Genomic DNA, 24,340 nt, shown 5'->3' with positions numbered 1-24,340 from the left:
TGTGCATTAAGCAGGAAGTCTTTTTTTCAAATGTAAATTTAAAAAACTTTAGTAAAGAAAAAAAAAGCGATAATGATTAGATAAGTTGTGTATGTTTAAAGGTGATCTGATTTATTTCAGTAATTTTGTTCACAGTGTTTAAGTTTTCAACCTTAATTTGGTATAGTTGGTATGACGTGCAAATAAGTAAAAATGTAAAACTGTATAAATTATTTTTTATGGGCGTTAAGTTTATCTCTTTAATGGAGCTCATTATTATTCTGCTAAATTTGTATCTGAGCTTAAGATAACAAGATTTCAAAATTTAATGTAATTTAAAATTTGTCATGGCGGGGCATTTGGTTTAAACAGAATGATGTTAAGTTTGATTGTGTAGGAAGCTATAAGCTTATAGACACACTGTCTAATCTGTTTCTGGAACCAACCTGTACTGAGCAATGAGAGTAAAGTTTCTTGCTCAAGGAAACAACAACTTACCCCTGACAGGGTTTGAACCCATGCGGCTAGGGATTATAAAAGATTACTAGTCTGATGTGTTAACCGCTCGGCCATGACGCCACTTAAACTATGGCAGGGCATTTGTGGCTGAGTGGTTATTTAGGCTGTTGACTTGAAACCACTTGCCCCGTACCACTGTAGGTTTGAATCCTGTTCATTGGATTCTTGAAATTGTGAATATAGGCTATCTAGCTAAGCTCACAGAATGGTTCTACTCAGGTGCCTGAAATAATGCACCAATGGCACCTGAGATCATCCTGCATCAGTAAAGCTGGAACGTTGCCATATGATCTTTACAGTGTTATAATGCAATGCAACACAATGATAATAAAAAAAAAACTTGCGCTCATTACAAGATTAGGTGACATGTATAAACAAACAAACAGAATAGAAAATAACGATCAAAATTACTATGTTTAACATATATAAAGATGCATGTACCTGTATAATTGTTGGTCACATAATGTACAAAACAGAAGGAACTGATCGAGATCTGTTTCCCAGTACATTTACTTTATTAATTTGAAATGAAAAAATACAATATTTACCTTAAAATAAATTGATTTACTGAAAATCCAGCTGATTACGAAAAGGTTTGACTGTATGTCATTTATTCTTTGCTGATTTGATACCTTGTTCACAAAAAAAGTTTTGTTCTATTTTTAGGTTGACAGACCTGATTTGGAAGACACGTTGAAGGCCGACGCGACATTAAAACACAAGAGCGAACAGTTACACATGCGGTATATTGTTGTTAAAGGCATTCTTGAGAGTGAAAAGTCCTACCTACATGTCATTGAACAACTTGTTAAGGTAATTATGCTTTGATAATAAAAATAATAAATGAGTTATAGTGAACATAATGGAAAATTAATTCAGTGATGATCGAACATTTATTTTCAGGGCAATTCCTAATTTCATATGTGTGTACCGATATATAGAGGATATTGAATGAGTGTAAAATCAATACTGAATTTATTGCACGAGTTGAATAAAATTATATTATGCGAGCCTCTGTCGAGCATAATATTATTTTATTCAATGAGTGCAATAAATTCAGTAATGAACTTACACGAATTAAATATTCTATTTATCACGTACCCAAAATAAAGACCGCTTACAGTGAAATAAGAGTCATTTTTCATTGACGCGCCTATAGTATAACGCTAACATTTAGCACGTCTTTATACACTATGTTAGTATAACGCTAATGACGTCACATCAAAATATATGCACAGTCGTGCAATACCATATTTACAGAGTCGCAAAATCGGCAAGGGTGTGTGATAAGTACTTTAAGCCCATTTCCAAGTATTAGTAAGTAAAAAGGTCTATTCATAATTCAAGAGTTTTAACTGTTATAATAGCTGAAAATTATCAACTTTTAAGGTAAATTTGACCCCAACCATGCCTAATTTTTATAAAGAAATGTGCCCTTGGACTTGTCAATTAATTGATTAAGGGATAGCAATATGAAAATTTTAACAGATTATACTTATGCAACTAACAGACTGCCATATGATGGCCCTTCCGTACAGATATGCTGGCTGATCCTACTCAACACTGGTGACATAAGTACATACATGAATAATATAATATATGTTGTATTTTATTGTTGATTAAAATACTCAGCTGAGGATAATTATTATGCATTTATGAGCATTGAAAGCGCTGCCGAAATTAAAAGAATTATGGGATTTGTTGTCATTTCCAAGATATTATTTTTAACCAGGTTTTCCGAAGGAAAAAACTGGTTATTAGATTGAGGTATGTTGGCGGGCGGGTGGGCGGACGGGCGGGCGGGCGGTCGTAAACAATTTCTTCTGTGCGCAACTCCTCCTACATTTCTCAACGGATTTTGACCAAACTTTCACAGAAGCTTTGTCATCAAGTGCCCTGGCGCATATTGTCGGGGTTTTGCGATTAGATAATATTTGACCTAATTATGGCCCTTTGTTTTTTTTCCTTATATAAAATATATAGTGAACAATTTCTTCTGTGCGCAACTCCTCCTACATTTCTCAACGGATTTTGACCAAACTTTCTCAGAAGCTTTGTCATCAAGTGCCCTGTCACATATTGCCAGGGTTTTGCAATTGGTATATATTTGACCTAATTATGGCCCTTTGTTTTTTTTCCTTATATAGAATATATAGTGAACAATTTCTTCTGTGCGCAACTCCTCCTACATTTCTCAACGGATTTTGACCAAACTTTCTTAGAAGCTTTGTTATCAAGTGCCTGGCACATATTGTCGGGGTTTTGTGATTGGATAATATTTGACCGAATGATGGCCCTTTGTATATTTTTTCCTTATACAGAATATATAGAGAACAATTTCTTCTGTGCGCAACTCCTCCTACATTTCTCAACGGATTTTGACCAAACTTTCTTAGAAGCTTTGTTATCAGGTGCCTGGCACATATTGTCGGGGTTTTGTGATTGGATAATATTTGACCGAATTATGGCCCTTTGTATATTTTTTCCTTATACAGAATATATAGTGAACAATTTCTACAGTGCGCAACTTCTCCTACATTTCTCAATGGATTTTGACCAAACTTTCACAGAAGCTTTGTCATCAAGTGCCCTGGCGCTCACTAAATTCCCATGTTTCTTCCAAGACATCATTCAAGTATTTTTTTAAAATTGTGAACATACTTTTCTTGATATCGCACAAAACACCACACGCCAATATTGTTGACAAAAGAAAATGACAAGAGACGCAAAAATTAAGCAAAAATAAAGTACTGTTTACCTTTCTAAAATATTTGGGAAAAAAAGGCGAATAGACAACATAAAATTTCTCAATCATTTTTGTTTGAGGAATATTAAAAAAGCCATAATTCCTCCTAAAAGTTCAATTAAAAACAAATGCCCCTTCATGACAAAGCTTCTGTGAAATATTTTGCTGAAAACCTGGTTGCATGGCATTGCGATGTTCCTTGTTCTTTATTTCAGCAATGCACTGAAACATTTATCATGTTTTAATAATATATATGTTATATTTCTGTTGGTACTTCAAGAGTTAAGTAATTTGCTATTTGGCATAATGGTTGTGCTAAGTCCAATCTGACTTAATTGTTCAAGGGTAATTTTGAGTGTTTCCCTATGCAATTTTCTGTCGCAAAAAAGAAAATTATCCATTCTCAGTGATATTTTTGAAGTAAATAAATAAATAAAGTGTTGACGATTTTTTCTTATTTTTCAGGCTAAGCATTATCTACAAAGTTCTTGCATGAGTCATGGTACTCAGGCGTCGACTTTAATGCCCCTGGAGGACATAACCACCATATTTTACAAGATGGACGACTTCTTTCAAATACATAAGGAGTTTGTTGAGGAGCTTGGGAAGAAAGTGATGAATTGGTCAGATGAACAAAGAATAGCTGAAGCTGTCAAAAAACTGGTTGGTTTTTCTCTCAGTATATTTTATTCATGTGTCATGTTTTATAAGACAGTAAAGAAGGCTGTCTTGGGCTGATTAGGTGCTTGACTTCAAACATCTTGCAGCTCATTGCTGCGGGTTCGAATCCCAACAGGGACTTTGGTTATATCATGTGTAGAAGCTATGAATGTCACTGGTTCTACTCAGGTGCCTGTTCGTTTGTGCCTGAAATAATGCACAGAAGGGCACCTGAGGTCTTTCTTCACCAGTAAAGCTGGTTAGTTGCCATATGACCTATACTGTATTGGTGCGACTTAAAAACCAACAATTTTAGTCAAAAAATAGTTATGACAGTAAAAAGAGCCTGACCCTTCTGAATCTGTGAAATTGACTTGCCCTGCTTTGAATTTTGAACAGTCCATTTGTTGTTTAGGGATTTAAATGATGGAGTAGCCACAAGTATAGAAATAGAGAAAAAAAGAACCCTTAAAGTCTAGTAAGACTGTCCTGATGCAGGATGGTATAGCTTTTATAATACTGGTGACAAACTGGCTGTTTCGTGCTTTAGGTAATTAGAAAAATCATACACAATCAAGCACTGAGAATAGTGGAGCATGCTGTCCCTTTAATAGATCTTGTTATAAAATTGCTGATGACTGATACACTGAGACATTAAAACCCTTGTGTTTGAGAAAAACCAAAACATGACTTTAGATAAGTTTTCTCTTAAAGCTTTTACACATAGCTTTATTCATAAGGAAGTAGAGATTTTGTAATTTGGGGGAAAATCATCTTTGGATAGTCAATACAAATGAAGAATGCAGTTTCTTTTTATAGAAGATCATTTTTTAAGGCTCTAAAAGTTAATAGGAAGTAATTCAGTCTAATACAAATCTGTTTTTTACATGAGAAATTTATGAAGGTATTTTGAATTGGATGAAAACAAAGTGTAAATTTTTATGTGATAATACACAGCGGGGTGGGTTATTCATTTTAAATTGCAAGTGTTTTGTTACATTGTTGCTGAAAAATGATTGAATGGTATATAGCCAGTTTAATAGAATTTCTTTTAATCTCTTTGCATGCTGGAGAAATGGTCGTTTGCTAAAATTGTGGTTGGCTTTAATTTTGAATGTTATCCAATTTTTTTGAAATCAAAAGAAATAAAAGGATGATTGTTTAGGTCATACTAACACTGTATAGGTCATATGGCGACGTTCCAGCTTTACTGGTGGAGGAAGACCCCAGGTGCCCATCCATGCTTTTTTTCAGGCAGGAAGGGCACTTGAGTAGAACCACAGACGTTCCGTATTAAAGCTATCTGGATAGTTTCCTTACATGAAAGAATCCAAAGTCCCTGTCTGGATTCGAACTCACAGCGGTGAGGGGTCAGTGGTTTGAAGTCAATGACCTTAACCACTTGGCCCAGGACGCCCCAAGCAACTAAGTTTAACATTACAGGATGTTTAGTTACCGTATAAGTACTATTTTCTGCGGATACTTTATTTCTGCGGTTCATATCGACATAAAATATTAGAAAAAAATGATACTTTGCTTGTTCTCTTTGCTTAAATAAGTATTATGTTTGTATGATTTTCGCTCACTCTTAGCTTGATTTTTAGTTTTGCAAAATCGAACTATTTTAGTTTGACGGGTGCAATAAACATACGCTTTTGTAATTGTACAATATCTTGTGTCCACGTTTGATTTTGCCATTGTTTATTATTCACACTTCATATTTATACACATACAGTATTAAAATTGTTATCATTGCACGTTTATTAACATGTATATACCGATACATGATAATTACGACGTAACACATAGTCAGTCGTCTGCATGTTATCCGGAAGTAATGTTATATCAACAAATCTTAAAATGTTGTCTGTTTGTGTAGGTTAATTTTGAAAAGAAATATCTTAATTAAAAAGCACCAAGGCGAGAATGATGACACCGCAGAAATATGATACGCAGAAATTAAAAACCCCTTATTTTAACAAAAATCGCAGAATATTAATCCCGCAGAAATAAGTACTTATACGGTAATCGTCATTTTTATTGTGTAAAATAACCCAAGAATGAAAATGAAATGCAACGCTTTTTACCTAATTCGGTCTAAGAATTACACAAAAAATCAATTTTCTATTTAATTCCGATCACGTTTTCTTTATTTTCCTTTGCAGATTTTTCCATTTTAAGCGCTTCATTTGATTTGTGTAAAATTTTTAAATTTCATGTTCTCTAAGGCTTTTTTGACCTCAGTGGAGTTCCTTTAATTATAATGCAGACTTGTCCTTTGTTCTTCTATAATCAGATTTAATGCCCATAGATATAGTAAATGTCAGTGATTTAGTTAAATAAAATTTTATTTTGCAATTTAAGTACCTTATATATACAATTTATTATCATTATATCTCAAGTTAAATAATAATGTACATACAAAAGAGTCAGGCTTAACAGAAATGTCCATATTATTACATATAGTTAATGAGATTTAGTTAAACAATATTATATTTTACAATTCAAGTACTTTTGTATATATACAATGTAAATACAATTTATTATCATTATATCTAAAGTTAAATTATAAATAATGTTAATCCCAAAATTTTTTTGGGGCCCTTAAAGGGTATACAAACTTATCTCCCAGCCCCCCTTCCATTATCTCAGGAATTTTTAAAGGGTTTGATTTTATAAATATTTAAAAGCAGCTGCATTTAAAGAGCGCCCTAAAAGCCTGAAAGAAATTGGGATTTTGACATTTTCTTTTGTGAAACCGACTTGTAGCTGAAAAAAAAAATTTTACTATTTCAGGTGGTTTTATTTAAAAAACCCCTATGAAGATTATGTGAAAAATTTTACCCCCTTGCTGTGGAGCCCTTTAAGGGAAATACCAACGGAAAATGAAGAAAAAAAGGGCCCACCCTGCTTGAGGTAAAAATTTCCCGGGCCTGATACTTGTTTTAAATTTTTAAAAAAAATGACAATTTTTATACAATGAAATTAACCCAGTAAGCGTTTATAGACCCCCAATAAACAAGCTGAATTTGCCCCCCTGTTTTAAATTTTGACAAAAATTATTGCATTTTTTTACCTCTATCAAGGGGAAAAAAAGATGTTTGCAAAAAATATTTGTGTTTTTTGTTTGGTTTGTCCCTCCATCTGTCGGGCCCGGGTTGGGTTTCTGTAAAATTTAACATATTGTTGGGTTTTTTTCCCTTGCTTTAAAATTGGGAAATTTTTTATGAAACCCCTTCCTTGATGAAACACTATCAATTTAAAATTTAAATCCAAATATTTTTATTTTCCCCTTTCATATGATTTTCTTTTAAAGAAAGGGGCCGGGATATTTTTTTTGTTCCCAAACAATTAAAATGTCCCAGTTTTGTTCCCGTATATGCAAAATTTTACTTTGGGCCCAAAACCCCTGCCTTTTCTTTGGAAATGGAAACAAACATTTTCACTTTAAAAAAGGGTTCAATGTAGCCGGGGTTTAATGAACACATCTGCGGATGTTGCTAGATTCAAAATGTTATCATTTTCATGTTTAGATGTTGAATTCTGCTCAAGCCAGTGCTAGAGGGCATGGGCAGTATTTGCACTTTCCAGTACCTTTCAGGTTCAATCAACTGAACATTTTCAATTTTGCCAATTTTTGGTTTCTTTAGCTAAGGATTTTTTTCTTTCTGTTTTTAAGTTTTATATAAAATACCTTTGACTGTTATCATTCATACCAGATTATACAGTAAATGAGTAAATTTTCAGGCTGGTTTTAAGTCACGTATACGCTTGGGTAGTGTGACGAGCGTAACTTCTAATGTAAGTCTTTCTGTTGTTGATGGTAACATACTGGTCATGAAAGCTTCTGTTTGATACAGATCTGGGTGGTCAAAATGCATGCTTATTTTGAATGTGCTTGACAATTTCGCATTTATTTCTTTTTGTGATAACATCTTTCATCTAAGATATAACTCTTAAAAGATTTTGTGCATTGAAATAAGACAAACTTTGATATAACTGTTTAGATTTAGGTTATCAAAGGTATTTGTGTGTATGAGTTTATCTGCTGGTTTTCCTAACAGACCTAAACTGCGGCACATTTTTAGACAGAAAACTCATTATATGACAGCAAATAATTGTCAATTATCAGTTTTTCCAGTATTTGTTACAAGGAAAAGGTATTTAGAATGCTTGAGCTGGGTCAGTGCTTAAGGTTGCAGCCAGAAAAAAAATTGAATAAATTCTGTTGATAAAAAGAGCAACAGATTGTTTCAGGTTATTGAGGGGAAAATCATGCAAAATTTGACGTGCTTGAAAGTCAATTAATAATGATGTTGAAAATTTGAGATTGAAAACCAGTCTCAATTCCAATCCTCACATCTGATTGGTTAAATGCAGAGTGCAGATTTGAAATCTACCAATGAAAAACATTAGCTCAAGTCCAGACTGGTTTACAAATCTGTGCTTACATTAGAATTATCTGAACCAGTCAAGGTATTTATAGAAGACATGATACTGCATTCCACATTCCATAACTTTAACAATGTAATAGTATGCATCAAGGATATTGTACATGTTTTAAAACATGGAATTCAAACAATCGGTTTTCTTCTTTAAAATAAGGACATAATTAATCATGAAGTTTTAAAGAATTTTAAAACTTTCCAACATTTTAGTTTCACAATTTCTCTTTATTTTCCTGAACAACAGCATGTAAAGGCTGTTGACATTGTCAAGGACTTCATGCATGAGTTCCTTTTACATCACTTTTCAATTTTTGTTGTTATGTTTATAATTTCGCATCTTTTGTTGATTAATGTTTCACCACTATAATGTAAAATAAATTATATTGTTAGCACACAGACACTTTATTTTTGTAGCATGTTGACTGCATAACTTTATAGATATACGGTTGTTATGTTGAATATGAATGATATTGTATGTGATAATAACTCTCTTAAATTCTGTAAACATACCACTACCAGTATATATAATATTTTATTAACTTCATGTTTTAAAAAAGGTTCAGTTAAAAAAAAGCATAATTTTAAAATAAAAATATTTTGGTAAAAGAAAAACCCAAATTTTCTCTAAATCCCCAAATTTTTTGAATTTTAATTAAACAAAAAATATTAAAAATTTTTTTATATATAAGAAAACCAAAATACCTTTAGAGAAAAACTTACAAAAGAATACCCCGAATAAAACCCCTTTTTAATAATGACCCCGGATAACTAGGTCCACCAAAACCCTGTTTTTATCTAGAAACCTTTCCTGGGTTTGTTATCCCTCTTTAAAGAGAGAATACTTAGGGAGGGTACAGGGAAAAGTACAGGGGGAAAATAAAGAAGTGTGCCCCTTAGGTTAACTAGTACATGACCATTTAAAAATTTTAATTTAAAAATTGAAAGCCCCTTAACCCTTTTAAACCTTTTAAATTTACTAATGTCCAAAATTCCATTTTTTTGGGAAAAGTCCCCCTTAAAACACTTTTATGGTCATGAAGATGAAAATTTAAAGTTTAGTCAGCTTTAGAGTCTGAGCAGACTTCAAGAGAGCATAGGCTGGCCTGGCTATATACTAAGCAGCAAAGGCTACTTACTTTTGATCCCAGTAGGATAAGGGTTGTTATTTAACCGTGAAGTGAAAATAAATTTGTTCAAATATCATTAAAAAAGTTGATAAATGTTAAAAGAGAATATTTATTATATTGTTCTGGAGGGATTACTATAAATGTACTACTGTTAAATGAAAGTTGTCTTGTTTTTATTAAAAAAATACAAACCCTATACATGTAATAAACAAACTAACACTGTCATGTAATTAATTTCAAAATGTGTGCAAACTATTAACAATTTTCATAATAAATTTTACAGCTTTTCCCCATCGTAAAGTTCTATTAATAGATTTGAATTAATGCTTACATGTATAATAATCTCCTGAACTATATCATTACCCGAGTATCATAAAATTATCATTAAAAAATGTAAAAAAAACCCCAACATTACCTAAGCACCTTATTAACACGCCAGATTTTTATAACACATTTTTAATGAAAGTTGTTTCATGTTATATAAATTGAAAGCTTGAGCATGTTGTCTTTGTGATGTGAGAAAAATGCTGGATGTCAAGCTGTGATAATAAATGAAATGTTTTTGTTTATACTTGCAGGAGCACTTGGAATCCTACAAAGAAGAAGCTTTGAAACTGGAAGGTATGGTTTATGTTTTTAATATGTAAATTTTTTTTTTAAAAAGGGGCCCACAGTGCAGTAATTAGATACATTAATTTGTAATTTTAAAGTAAAGGATTAAGCTTGGTAAAAAAACCCCTTTTTGGTGACCCAAAAATCTTCTTACCTTTTTCCCGGGTCCACTTGACCCAAAAATTTTTTTTTTGGGTTTGGCACCATAAAAACCCAAAAATAAAAAACCCCCAAAAAAAAAAAAGTAAAAGGGTTTTTTTTTTTAAATATTTTGATTCGAGCATAAACAGGGTTTAATTTATAAATTTTTTTATCAACAAATTTTTGGGGAAAATTTTTGGGCCTTTATAACTTCCTTTTGCATTAACTTTTAAAGATTTAAAGTTCTTTATATAAAACCCCTAAGGAATTTTTTTAAAATTTTATAAAAAGCCCCTATTTGTAAGAAAATTTTTTACAAATTAAAATTTTTTATCAAAAAAAAAAAAGGGTAAATTTTTCAAAAAATTGGGTATTTTTACATGTTCCCAATTTGGAAATTAAGTTATTTATCCCCAAATTTATATTTTAAAAAGCAAAATTATTTTTATGAGTTATTGTCCATTTTACAAACTTTAATGTTATCAATGATTTTTATTTTTCTGCAAAATCAGTGAAGTGGTCAACTTGAATAAAAAAAAAATAAACAAAAATAAAAAAGAAAACAGAAAATAAATTTTCAAAGAAAACTCCAAATACCCCACACCATAAAACACACACAAAAATTAAGATTGCAAATCTTTGTGATTTTATAGTATAATACAATCATGCTTAAACTAGAAGTTGATTCAGTGATGAAAAACTAGGTCAAGTGGCTTATAAGGAGAATACTCATCTTTATTATAATTGGATTTCTCATAAATTATCATTGAGTGAACATTCAGATAAAAGAGCAAAAGCAATGGGAAACTTGCAAAGTTATAAATTTGAGTTTGTCCTGACTTAATAAAGCCAACATGCTGTGGTTCTGGCCTAAGCTTTATGTATGCATATAATTTGTAGAATCTAAATAATATATTTTAGATGTTTTCTTTTGCTTCTTTTTTTCAGATGTGCTCTTGAAACCAGTTCAAAGAATACAAACAAATCACCTTGTCTTACATGTAAGTGTGATATGAGGTTACCTAATACATGAAGAATCTGTTAACATGGATACTTGATTTAAGTTAATGAGGATTATAATTATGATTTCACTGTGATTCATGTGAGGAAGCTATCCAACTAGCTTACAGAATGTTGGTGGTTCTACTTAGGTGGCCCTTTGTGCCTGAAATTATGCACGTAAGGACACTTGAGGTCTTCCTCCATCAGTAAAGCTGGAAGGTTGCCATATGACCTTTACTGTGTTGGTGCAACATAAAACCCAACCCTAAAACAAAAATTTCACTAAGATTGCTTGGACCCTGCCATCTGCGCGAAAAAGATATACAAGGCCTATGTTGCTAAATGGCTCGAGTTGCTGACTTAGAATTGCTTGCCCCTGGCAATTTCAGCCTGGAATCCCACAAGGGTTTCTTTCATGCCTCACCAGGTTTCTTTCATGAGAGCATTCAATCCAGCTAGCATACTGAAGGTCTTCAGTTTTACTTATATGCCTGAAATGATGTTTAAAAAGACACCTTAGATCTTTCTCAAAACATTTAATGCTCAAAAGCTGTCATAATTATATACTTATTTGATTCAAAGGTAGGTAAGAGTGATTTTGCGAGTAAAAAAATTTCTAACATGTAATTTGAACATTTCGAAAAAACATACTACCAATCATTGAGTCCAAGTTAATCAAATTTATTCAGTTTATTGCAGAACCTGTCAAGTGTGTACAGAGATGCAAAGTTGAACCTTTTACTAGCCAGTAAAATACAAGAAATAAGGGCTGGTTTTCAAACTTTGTGTTTTGGATACACTTATTAATTTAGTTCTCCCTAACTTAAGTGTTAGACTGGTTCTGCATAATGAAATTTAACCCTTACCCTTCTGAATTTCTTAAATGGACCTGTCCAGCTTCCATTTTTGGAACTGTCTATTAATAAAATGAGGGGATATCAAGATGAAATTTACAGCCAAAAGTATAGAATTTGGTCAGAATGCATAGGTTCAGGCTGGCCTGGCTGTATATTGATGGCAAAGGCTGATCACTTTTAGATTCCAGCAGGATTAATTTGAATATAAGTTTTTATCAGTACATTTATTTAGTTTATAAATTTATATAATTGTTGTATATATATGATTTTTGTTCTATTTATAGGATTTGATAAAACACACACCAGAGAACCATCCAGATTATCGGGATCTTCAAAAGGCATTGAAACTGAGCGAGGAGAATTTACGCATGTACAACACACATGCTAGCAATCTCAGCTGTAATAAGGTAAAATTCTACGCCTGAAAATAGTCCAGCATATTTTGTTAAATGTTGAATTTGTCCATACCTATTTAGGACAACAATAATTTGTTTTACCATTTATGCCTGACTTTAGCATTGATGTACAAGGGTATTTGGTCACACAGATTTATACCATGCTGGGTACTGTTATTTAAAATTTACAAAGTAGATAATACAAAAATAAGAAACAAATGTACACAATGGGTTGAGGGTACTAGTAATTTATTGGAATGCAATTAAATAATATAAATTTGATGTCATGAATGATGTCATAATGTTGTTTTTCTTTCTAAAAATAAACATTAATTGGGTTGACTTAATCAATAAATTAATACAGGTCGAAAGAGTCTTGAATCAAACTCTTGAATTGTAATCGATAATTTAAAAATTTATTACAAGACATGAAAAAATTTGGGACAATAATTTTAATTCTAAAAATGTATCTATATAATAGAACCAGGAGACCCGGCATTTGGTGAAGAGTGGATTTTTGGTTGAGGTGTCACGTGATAAGAAGGCGACACGGCAGTTGAGATATGTGTTCCTATTCAGTGATGCTATCATTTGTACCAAACATAAAGGCAGCTCAAAGTAAGTTTGTTTAACCTGTAGCTTACTGGAGCTTCTATGAATCATTTCATTTGGATCGATTTTCAGGTCAACTGAGTCAAGGTCATATAGGCTAAGAAATAAATTTTTCTACTTTTTCTCAACTTTTCATCACAGTATGACTGTTAGTATTTTATAGGAAACCATCAGTGTTAGTGATAATAGTGTGGTGTTTTTAAGAAAAAAAATACAACATATGTAAGTTTATTATGCTCCTTAGGAAAAATGGAAGATACAAGACTTTACTGCGTCCATCTATATATCCATCTTCCTTCTGATTATTAAATTAAACCCCATCTTTAAAACAGGTTGACTGTATACAGAGACAAGGTTGATAGGCATTACCTATCAGGTAGACCATTTTGTTGTGGTAAGTTTAAGTAGATAGGTGATGAACCTCTCTAAGGATGCATAACTCATGTATGATGTATTTTTATTTACTTCCAAGGATATTTTTATCAAGTTAAAGCCATTTGTAACATTTGCTGAAAGATTAATGTGTGTGTGTGAGAGAGAGAGAGCAATGTTTCTATTTATAGAAATGATATCTATTTTTAGATACAAAGATGTGTCCTTCAAATATGTCTGGTACCTACCCATTCCTTCATTAATCATGCATATGAAAGGGGATCAGAAGTACCAGCCAAAGGAAACTCTGGAAGATCTCAAGTGTAAGATTGGAAATCTGAAGGTGGAGTTGAGGGATGAGATGCTTCGTGCAGACAACACTAAAGATGTAAGATGTTTTAACTGAACTGATATAAGTTATTATGATTGCTGTGTTTGATTTACTTGTGACCACGATATTGTGGTTTTAAATTCCACCAAGGGTTTCGGATTCTGTCAAGTGAGGAAGTTAATTGACTAGTTTCATATGAAAGGTTGGTGATGCTACTTAGATGTGCTTTGAAATGTTGCACAGATGGGCACCTGAAGTCTTTCACCACCAGTATGGCTTATAAGTTGACATGATTGTTTGTGTTTGTGGCTTTAAGTATTAGCAAGACAAAGAAAACAGCTGCTTAAATTCTGCTGCTGTAAAGTTTTTGTAGTAGTTTGCTTTTTTTCAAATAAAGGAATTATGCTGAAGAATAAACTGTTAAAATGGTTCTGACAGGTCATTAGCAATGCAGAAATGGTTGTTCACAATATAACCCTTGACCAGTTGCTTTAGTTCTATAAGTTAACAAACATTCCTATTGGGCCATATAACCTGTCAGAAATTTTTATAACCATTGATACAATAAGCACACTATATTCATTTTATTTCCGGTGAACATGTAATATTATGACTCCAACTTGAATTTCAGAAAGCCTTTTCAATAACCCAAAAGAGAGCTGTTCGCAACATTGAAAAATTAAAGAAGAAAATACAGGAGCAGGAGGCTACATTGGTTGAAGCGTTGCCACGGTTACCGTTACATCTTGAGGTGGAGGGGTTCAGACCCCATACATTCCTGTTCTCAACAGATTATGAGAGAGAAGAATGGCGTGAAGCATTAGAATCTCAGCACATCAAATGTGAAGGTCAGTGACCTTGAAGGTCTCCTGTTGCCATGGCAACCATTTTTTTTCATTGTAGATGATAGCAAATATAAGCTATAAGGGAACCGTTTATAAATCAAAGGTGACTTGTGTTCCAGTTGTGGTTAGCAGCATCTGAATTTTTTTAATGGAATGTTATAAATGTTTGCAAGTGTATTTTAAAAATCTATGATTTGCTCATTAATTCTTTTAGGTAGGGTTAATAGTTGTTCAATGTAAATATACAAATATCTTTGTTCATTACTTTTGATGGGCATTCATAAAGCTATTGTTACATGTAAATCTGTATCTTATGATTTATTACCTTTTATATCATACCAAAACTATGTGTTTATGTTATTTTAATGATATATTGCTACATATATTAAGACCTGTTAGAAGGCAAGCTGTCCAGTCCAGGTGCTCATGCCTGAAATAATGCATTGAAGTGTATATGAGGTGTTCCTCAACTAGTTTGCTGGAAAGTTGTAATAATTATGGCCTTTTATAAAGACATTTTCTATGTGTTGTCACGTTTTTCCATCCATCATGTCAAGGGTGTTTTTCCACCCTATAGAGAGGCTTGCAGTTACTTTGCAAATTTTACATTTTGGTCATTTTTCAATATATTAATGAGGTTCTTTGTTTGTTGAGAGACTTTTTATTTATGGGATTTTAATTTAGGATTATTTTATTGGATAATAATGTTAATGGTTGATGTGGCAAATGAATATATGACTATATTTTATATACAGGAATGGTACCAGCCCAGTTAAGTAATCATGATATAGATGCAATGATAAGTACAACAAAACTTCACACGCAAGTTAATGGTATAGGTACAGCTCTTCTTAAAAAAGGTAAATTTTCTGTTAGTCATGTGAATAATGCAGGTACATTTGAGCTGCATCATGACAAAACCAACATAATGGGTTTGCGACCAGCATGGATCAAGAATTAGCCTGCACATCCGTTTCTCTTCTTGTAATAGGGTTTGTAAGCAAACAGCATGGATCTGGATCAGACTGCGCACATGCCCAGGCCTTTCTGGATCAATGCTGGTCGCAAACCCCTTATGTTGGTTTTGTCATGACGCGGCTCATTTCTTCTCATGAATTTAAAATTTCACTTCTCTTTTTGAATGTTTTTGGCATTTATCTTCTCCGTAAAATCTTTTTGTTTACATATGTAGAACACACATATGTAGAGCACACATATTTTAATTCACTGTCAAAGATAAGTTCTTTAATTAATCATGTAAGTGCATTAATGATATTTAAGGTGTGAATATTTTTTTTTTTAATTTCAGACAAGTTCTAACATTTCTGTTAAGACATTGAAATTGAATGATCACTCTTCTAAAAAAAGTCTTTAAAATTTAGTGTGAACACCAGTTGTTCTTTTCTGCCTAATAATAAAGAAGTATGTGATAACATAGTTGTAATAATGTATTTTTTGAACATTCTATCTTCAGATGAAGAAATGTTAAATGGAAGTTTGAATGTTACTATTCACAAAATGCAGGGCCTGGACAATCACTGTGGTAAGGAGTAATTTGTGTTTCATAGTTTTTTTCCGAGTTTGCGATGGTATAATGTACATGAGTATTGTAGAGATTTTTGACAGGTTATATTACCCTATATAAACTTGTTTGTGTAAAATTATAACCAAGCTCCTCGGCTAGGGTCATATTGCAAACAGCCATTTATTATGGCCATATGTATATATAACCAAGCTCCTGGGCAAGAGTCATATTGCAAACAGCCATTTATTATGGCCATATAACCTGTCAAAAATCTTTGTAAAGAATTCATAATGGTTTATATCACCAGCTAATGGCTGAGGTAAATAGATTTGGCATTGTCTGTGTGGATGTTCATCCTTTCTTGGATATGTCTGTCTGTCTGACGTCTGCCTATCACACATCAAGAACTATAACTATGTAACTGTAATTAATGTTTAACATTTTAGGATACTAATTTAAATAGTGGTTCATTGAATTTGAAAACAGTGTCCTTTTGCTTGACACTGACCTATTGTTGGTTTTGTATCATAAAAATGGTGTGAGGTACTATGTACATAATATTAAAAATCTTCAAAAATGACTTTGTTATTTGGCAGGGGATATCAATTCAATAATTTTTTTTTTGTATCAACTTGGAGCTTTGAATCATATTCTTTGTGAATAGTTTAAATAGATGAATGATTGAAGAATCCAGAAATATGTCAATGACCTTATTTATTTCAATATCATTTTAACTATATTCAGCAGAAGTTTATTGTTGCATGGAAATGGACTCGTACGGTCACTTCTACAAGAAAGCTCAGACACGTGTCAGCCAATTCACTACTGATGCATCATGGAACCAGGACTTTGAACTTGACCTGGATGGTTCCCAAACTTTGAGGATATTGTGTTACAAGAAAACGCCGGGTACCGAGGCTGATGTCATTATTGGAAAATGTGCTCTTGAGGTAAGTTGAACAAAATGGTGCAGCAGTCATCAAAAGTCTCTGCCAATTTTTTTAAAATAAGATATTAATTTATCAAATGCTGAACATATCTGTTGAAAAACAAAAAAACTTACCGTTTAAACATAAAAGTTTCAATGTTTTGTAAGGCATGAAAATATTAATTTTCATATTAATATTTACTTCAGACATAAAAAAGTATGACTTATGTTAACCTATAGCTCTTCAGCGCTTCTTATGTAAATTTCTTCCAAGTATAATTTCCAATAACCGTAAATTATACCATACCCAGACTATGGTATAATTTTCAGTTTTGAAGATCAAAGGAGTTAAGTGTTTCTCGGCGGAGCTATAGGTTAAAACAGATACACCATTGGTGCGTTGACGATTTCTGGGTTTGCGTAAATTATACCATAATCACGTGACCTTTCTTATGCCTTAACCTCACGAGACGAAATCGTCAATGCACCAATGGTGTATCTGTTTTAACCTATAGCTCCGCCCAGAAACACTTAACTCCTTCGATCTTCAAAACTGAAAATTATACCATTGTCTCGTGAGGTTAAGGCATAAGAAAGGTCACGTGATTATGGTATAATTTACGCAAACCCAGAAATCATCAACGCATCAATGGTATATCTATTACTTATAAGACATAAAGATATTATTTAGTCCATTTAAACTATTTCCACAGATTCAGAAATGTCTTATCTGTGTTTAAACTAATTTATTATTTGTCAAAATATTTTTTTGATGATACATGAATGCATAAGTGAGTGGTAGCAGTATTCTTCTTAAAAATTGCTTTAATTATTAGGTTTACATCATTCAAGATCGGTTGACTTAAGTTTGAGATATGCCTTTTGAACTAGAAAAAAAATCTATTAATAAAGGCCCATTAAGCCTCAAAGACAATGATATTTTTATTTTTCAAAAACGTTTATTTTTGATGTCCTGTTACCTTTTGGCCATATAGCTGAGCCATCTTTTGCCTTTTTGGATTTGGCAGTTAGTGCAGTTATAATGATTTCATATTTTATATGGAAGTCAAAATACTACTTTGTTTACATTTTGCTACCTTTATCACAAATCATTATACAGTAAATACTGTTGTCATCAGGTGATAAGCATATTAAATGTTCTAAATCTTTTATTAATTTATTACAACTTTATAAAATTCACCTTTGCCCTTTTAACTGGAAGAAAACTATAATTCATTTCTGGGGCATAATGCGGCTTTAACTTTATATCATTGTAGTACTATGTATATGTTATATAAGATTAATTGATTTATTTTTACAGTTAAGTCTGTCATGGCTGAATTCAAAGTTCAATGAGAAGACAATATCTATGAATGAGGTAGGTTATGTTACATTGTTTATACTCATTGATTGATTTATGTACCTTTTTCAAGCAATTACATCTGCTGAAGACCTTGGACTTGCTGCCTAGGGCTTTAATTTTTATTTATTATTATGCTCCCCGAAAAATTTCGGGGGAGCATATAGTCGGCACCTTGTCCATCTGTCCTTCTGTCCGTCCGTCCGTCTGTCCGTCCGTTTTCTTGTCCGGAGCATAACTTGAAAACCCTTGGAGATAATTTGTTTAAACTTCATACAGTGGTAGAGGGCATTGAGGGGGAGTGCAGTGTCAAAGAACCATAACTCTATTTTGCTTGGTTTTTGAATTATCTCCCCTTATAGAAAAATCTTGTCCGGGGCATAACTCTAAAACTATAAGAGATATCAACATGAAACTTTGTAGGTGAATAGATCTCAATGGGTAGATGTGCAGTGCATAAGAACAATAACTCTTTTTGTCCTAATTTTGGAGTTATTGCCCTTTGTTAATTTCAACACTTTGAACTTTGTCCGGAACATAACTCTAAAACTATAAGAGATATCAAGATGAAACATTGTAGGGAGATAGATCTCATTGAGTAGAGGTGCAGTGCAAAAGAACCATAACTCTGTTAAGCCTCATTTTTGAATTATCTCCCCTTATAGAAAAATCTTGTCCGGGGCATAACTCTAAAACTATAAGAGATATCAACATGAAACTTTGTAGGTAAATAGATCTCAATGGGTAGATGTGCAGTGCATAAGAACAGTAACTCTTTTTGTCCTAATTTTGGAGTTATTGCCCTTTGTTAATTTTAACACTGAACTTTGTCCGGAACATAACTCTAAAATAATAAGAGATATCAAGATGAAACATTGTAGGTAGATAGATCTCATTGAGTAGAATCGAGTGCAAAAAAACATAACTCTGTTAAGCCTCATTTTTGAATTATCTCCCCTTTTAGAAAAATCTTGTACTGGACATAGCTGTAAAACTATAAGAGATATTAACATGAAACTTTGTAGGTAGATGTATCTCAATGAGTAGATGTGCAGTGCACGAGAATCATAACTCTGCCTTGCCTAATTTTGGAGTTATTGCCATTTGTTTATTTTTACTTTTTGAAGTTGTCCGGAACATAACTCGGAAACCATATCAGAGATATCAACAAGAAACTTTGTAAGTTGATAGGTAACAGTGATTAGAAGTGCAGTGCAAAGAACAGTAACTCTGCCTTTCCTTATTTTGGAATTATTGCACTTTGAACTTTTTCCAGGGACATAACTCTGAAACTACAAGAGGTGTACTTTCCTGTGTCCAAAACCTATTCGGGGAGCATCACCCGGCTCAAACCGGGCTCTTGTAAATTAGCACATCATAATCCTGTACATAAATTCCTGCATAATGTGATATTTTTCTGTTGTCTGCTGTGTATAACATGTATAAAACTATATCTGATGAAATATTTTATGAAAAATTTAAAAACTGTGAAATTATGTTGTTTTCATACCCTTTTTGTCATTTCTTGAAAGATTTGTTTCATAGAAACAAAATATTCCCCAGCAATTTTTAGTAGGCTTGACAATGATTTCATGTATGCCTCACTCAGTTTCATTAAATATACTGACATATTTCTTGTCGTTTTATGTGTTTCTAATCATTTAAATCACAACATAAACAATAATTTTACAATCCAAAAACAACACAAATATAGCTTTTTACACTTGAATGTTAAAAGTTTAACATTGTTGAAAGATCAATATTTTAGTTGCAAAACAAGTTCTGAACATATATTTTTATTTCAGATTTCTATTACTATATCTATACGTCACACGCCAGCGTCTAAAACTCTGAAGAGAACACAGTCTAAGTTAAGAACAGGGATATTTGGTGTGAGAATTGAAAATGCTCTAAGGTAAATGCATACATTTAATTTAACTAATCATAATAATGTTCTCATAGAAGCAATTTTTTTATCGACAAACGACAAATTTTTCATCAATAACATTTTATCCAGATAATTCAATGGACCTTCTGTACTGGCAACAGTGTTTGGTAAAAAAAACACAAAAACAACACATTTCAGAATTTGGATAGTTGCAGGTTCTCACTGCGTATGGAAGTTCAGAAACAAAATCAGCTTGGAGCTCTAGTAAATGTTTATTTAATGCCCTGTTGCATACCAGCCATAGATTTGGAAAATTAGTAACATTTTTCTTTGCTTTCTTTACTTTAAAAAAAAAAAGATTCTATAAATAAAGGTGTACAGATTTTTTGAAAGAATTGTTTTTTGTATTCTTTTTTTAGACGAGAAAACAAGACAGTACCTTCCATAGTGACAACATGTGTACAACAGGTAGAAGCCAGAGGTGAGTTGTGTGTTATAGTTATTGCATTTATAATTGTCATATCTGTATAGTAAGCGCATACACAGGTGTCTTGATATACTAGTATAATTACAGTTACTGTATTATGCAGATATTTGTAAATTTTGACACAATTATTATTCTGTAATGCCCACCAAATTAATTTTTTATGTATCTGACATCTTGTAATTTAAGATTTTAAACAGATTATACAGATTTTATATTTTATTGTATGTAAAAAAGCAAAATGATTTTGTCTAATGTCTTACTTGTAATTTAATGAGGAATAAAGGGAAATAACCAAAATTATTCAAGAATCTTAACATGTATATATAGAAAAAAAGGGAAATAACCAAATTATTCAAGAATTCAATATTTTTGTATAGAATAAAGAGAAATAACCAAATTATTTAAGAATCCCAACATTTTTATATAGAATAAAGGGAAATAACTAAAATCAATAAAAAAATATACAGTAAAGGAAAATAACCAAAATTATTTAAGAATGGTTAGATGTATTGGATATAGAATAAAGGGGAATAATGAACATATGTGATGAAGGGGAATAATGAACATATGTGATGAAGGGGAATAATGAACATATGTCAATAAGAGGAATAATGAACATATGTGATGAAGGGGAATAATGAACATATGTGATGAAGGGGAATAATGAACATATGTGATGAAGGGGAATAATGAACATATGTGATGAAGGGGAATAATGAACATATGTCATGAAGGGGAATAATGAACATATGTCATGAAGGGGAATAATGAACATATGTGATGAAGGGGAATAATGAACATATGTGATGAAGGGGAATAATGAACATATGTGATGAAGGGGAATAATGAACATATGTGATGAAGGGGAATAATGAACATATGTCATGAAGGGGAATAATGAACATATGTCATGAAGGGGAATAATGAACATATGTCATGAAGGGGAATAATGAACATATGTCATGAAGGGGAATAATGAACATTTATCATGGTTTGACATAATTATATTATATTGTAGGAATGGATGAAGTAGGTATATACAGAGTGTCTGGAGTAACGTCAGAAGTACAACACTTCAAGAAACTTTTTGATAAAAGTAAGTTTTCTGTATCTTGACATTAGGATTTGTTATCAGAAAAAAACAACATTATGTCTCTGAACTTCATGACTGCATACTGGCTACTGACAAAATTCTGAAAACATTTTTTGCTGGATATTTAAAAAAAAAAGCTCTATAATCTTCAATTTTCCGCAATCAGACTTTTTTCAAAACTGAGAGGAGTTTGAATTATTAATAAGAGTTTCCATGGTATATCCAATGTGCCATTGATTAGCATGGCATGAAACTCAATTTTAGTTGAGGTTGTATGCTTAGCTTAGTTGAGTGTCAGGTACCATCTATGGTCCTCTGTGTTTGTAAATTTGAACTTAAGGTGGGGCACATTTTTCTGTGACAGTTTTATTGATGACAGTTTATGTACAGTCACCGGATCTCTTCAAACTGTGTATAGTAGTAAGTACTAACTTGTTTTGAATAAACAAGTTAGAACTGGCATAACCCATTACAATAGCACATTAATGTTATATTCCTTAAGTATCATAATATGAGGCAATTTAATGTCAATAATATTTAAGTTAAGTTATTACAGAAGAAAGTGTTTATTTAAAGATGATATATTGATATCTATAGAAGATATATATATATATATAATTATATATGGTATTTTGTTTATATTTAGATAATGTAGCAGCTAATGTTCAAGCAGAAGAAGCAGACATCCATGCAATAACTGGGGTTCTCAAGCTGTATTTCAGGGAGCTACCAGAACCGTTATTTACCGATGACCATTACCAGTCTTTTATCCAAACAATTCGTAAGTGGAAGCATCATCAATTATGATTTATTGATGAATGATTTTTATGGAATTTATACAAAAGCTGTCCGATGAGCTGACAGTAGGTAGAGGGTTGAAATGTGGATCGGGCAACTGTTGTTCGATTCCCAGACAGTACAGCTCACTTTTGTTGTGATTGATTATGAAATTCTTTCTACGTGTATTTGCACTGTACCTTTGCTCTGGCATGTGCAGAAGTTTTCAGTTCCTTGAGAAAGTGGAGGTTACTAGTACTGGTAAACTGTTTGACTGCTTGCCTAGGAACAATGTGGTAGCCAAACTGAGCTCTGGTAAATTCAATGTGTGAAAACTACCAACCAACTCCCACACTCTGGGAATTTATACATTAATTATGCAAGGTGATCTTGGTCTGCACTGGTTGTATGGATAGATCCAGTTGCCACTAAAAGGATGCTTTTATATCACTGAAGAAGTGGTTTGTCAAATGAAAAACTATTTTATTTGGAAGCTTAAATTCCATGCATGAGCCCTATTTTCACTTCCTAATTTTGTTAATGACAATATATTCTAGTAAAACATCATTGAATGTTATGATATGATAAACAGGCAGGGATTTGAAGAGGTTGGTAATAATTGTTTTTGGTGGTGGGGGCAGGTTGGTTTGTAATGTTGGCTTGACATCGTCTCAAATTTAGTGGTTTTATATTGGCTTGATATTCTCTCAAATCAATTTGTTTTTAAATTCGCTTGATATAGCATTATACCATGTTTGTATCTTTTACATTTAACTGAATAGGAAATACTTTTTTATCTTTACAGAATTACAAAATGAGGAAGCAAAGGAAAAGTGTATGTTAGAACTATTACATAGTCTACCTGAGGCAAATTACTACACCATTGTCTTCATGATAGAGCATCTTGTCCGCATCGCAAAAAAGAGTCCGGTCAACAAAATGTCTCAGAGCAATTTAGCAACAATATTCGGGCCAACGTTAATGCATCCGGCCATGAAGGACACACATACGGACCCTATGGTACAGATGGCGCAAGCAGCCAAAGACGCTAGTGTTCAAAGTGAAGTGGTGTATTTCTTTATAAAGTTGGCCGCAAGTGGGAAAAACATTAGAAAGTCTGCTACGATTGAAAAAACAGCTTTGTAGCAGATAAAAAGTAGTTCTGTGAAATATTTTTTGAAAGATTCAGAATTTGCATCCACTTGAAAAAAATTGTATTTGTGTTACATTTTGAAAACTAGAGTGAATTGTATATGTACATGTATTTACTAAGCTGCCCTGGTGGAAATTTAAAAAGAAAGCATAATTATAGATGAATGTATGGGTAAATGGGTAAAAAAACAATTATATTGCTAGTACATTAGATTTTTTTTATGTTTTGTTTTGAATTTGTTATTCATGGTGATGACAACAATATAATTTTTTTTCAAAAATGGCAGGACACACTGACCCACCTCATTTGTAAATCATTAAACTTATATTTGTACAAAGTGCTGTCAAATGAAGGAGTTTATTTGTCCTTTTATCACACTGTTATTTTCAATAGTTTATTGCATAAATTTGTCATATATTTGTTTTTGTTTAGTTTATTGAAATCATATAAGTGATGTTAATAGCATAGTTGATGTAGGGGTTG

General features: G+C 32.3%; 1 protein-coding gene across 1 annotated transcript; it reads left to right on the top strand.

Moving 5' to 3' along the window:
* Positions 1-1,150: 1,150 nt before the first annotated feature.
* On the top strand, positions 1,151-24,000 carry LOC132734278 (active breakpoint cluster region-related protein-like). The gene is made up of 18 exons (XM_060720984.1): positions 1,151-1,311; positions 3,710-3,958; positions 7,652-7,705; positions 10,058-10,100; positions 11,181-11,233; positions 12,376-12,498; positions 12,968-13,104; positions 13,681-13,858; positions 14,433-14,649; positions 15,402-15,506; positions 16,121-16,189; positions 16,916-17,121; positions 18,421-18,477; positions 20,265-20,374; positions 20,767-20,828; positions 21,853-21,930; positions 22,574-22,708; positions 23,510-24,000. The coding sequence occupies exons 1-18, from the start codon at positions 1,237-1,239 to the stop codon at positions 23,848-23,850; spliced, it is 2,292 nt and encodes a 763-aa protein (XP_060576967.1). The 5' UTR covers positions 1,151-1,236; the 3' UTR covers positions 23,851-24,000.
* Positions 24,001-24,340: the final 340 nt, after the last annotated feature.

The sequence above is a fragment of the Ruditapes philippinarum genome, unplaced genomic scaffold (genome assembly GCF_026571515.1).
Source record: "Ruditapes philippinarum isolate M1 unplaced genomic scaffold, ASM2657151v2 ctg6226_1_1_1_1, whole genome shotgun sequence".
NCBI lineage: Eukaryota > Metazoa > Mollusca > Bivalvia > Venerida > Veneridae > Ruditapes > Ruditapes philippinarum.
This window is presented reverse-complemented; position numbering and strand designations above follow the sequence as displayed.

Coding starts and splice junctions, on each gene's coding strand:
- LOC132734278 (XM_060720984.1), top strand. CDS start 1,237: ATGCGGTATATTGTTGTTAAAGGCATTCTTGAGAGTGAAAAGTCCTAC. Junction 3,959..7,651: donor GTGTCATGTTTTATAAGACA/GTAAAGAAGGCT, acceptor GTAAATTTTCAG/GCTGGTTTTAAGTCACGTAT. Junction 20,375..20,766: donor AGAATTGAAAATGCTCTAAG/GTAAATGCATAC, acceptor TTCTTTTTTTAG/ACGAGAAAACAAGACAGTAC.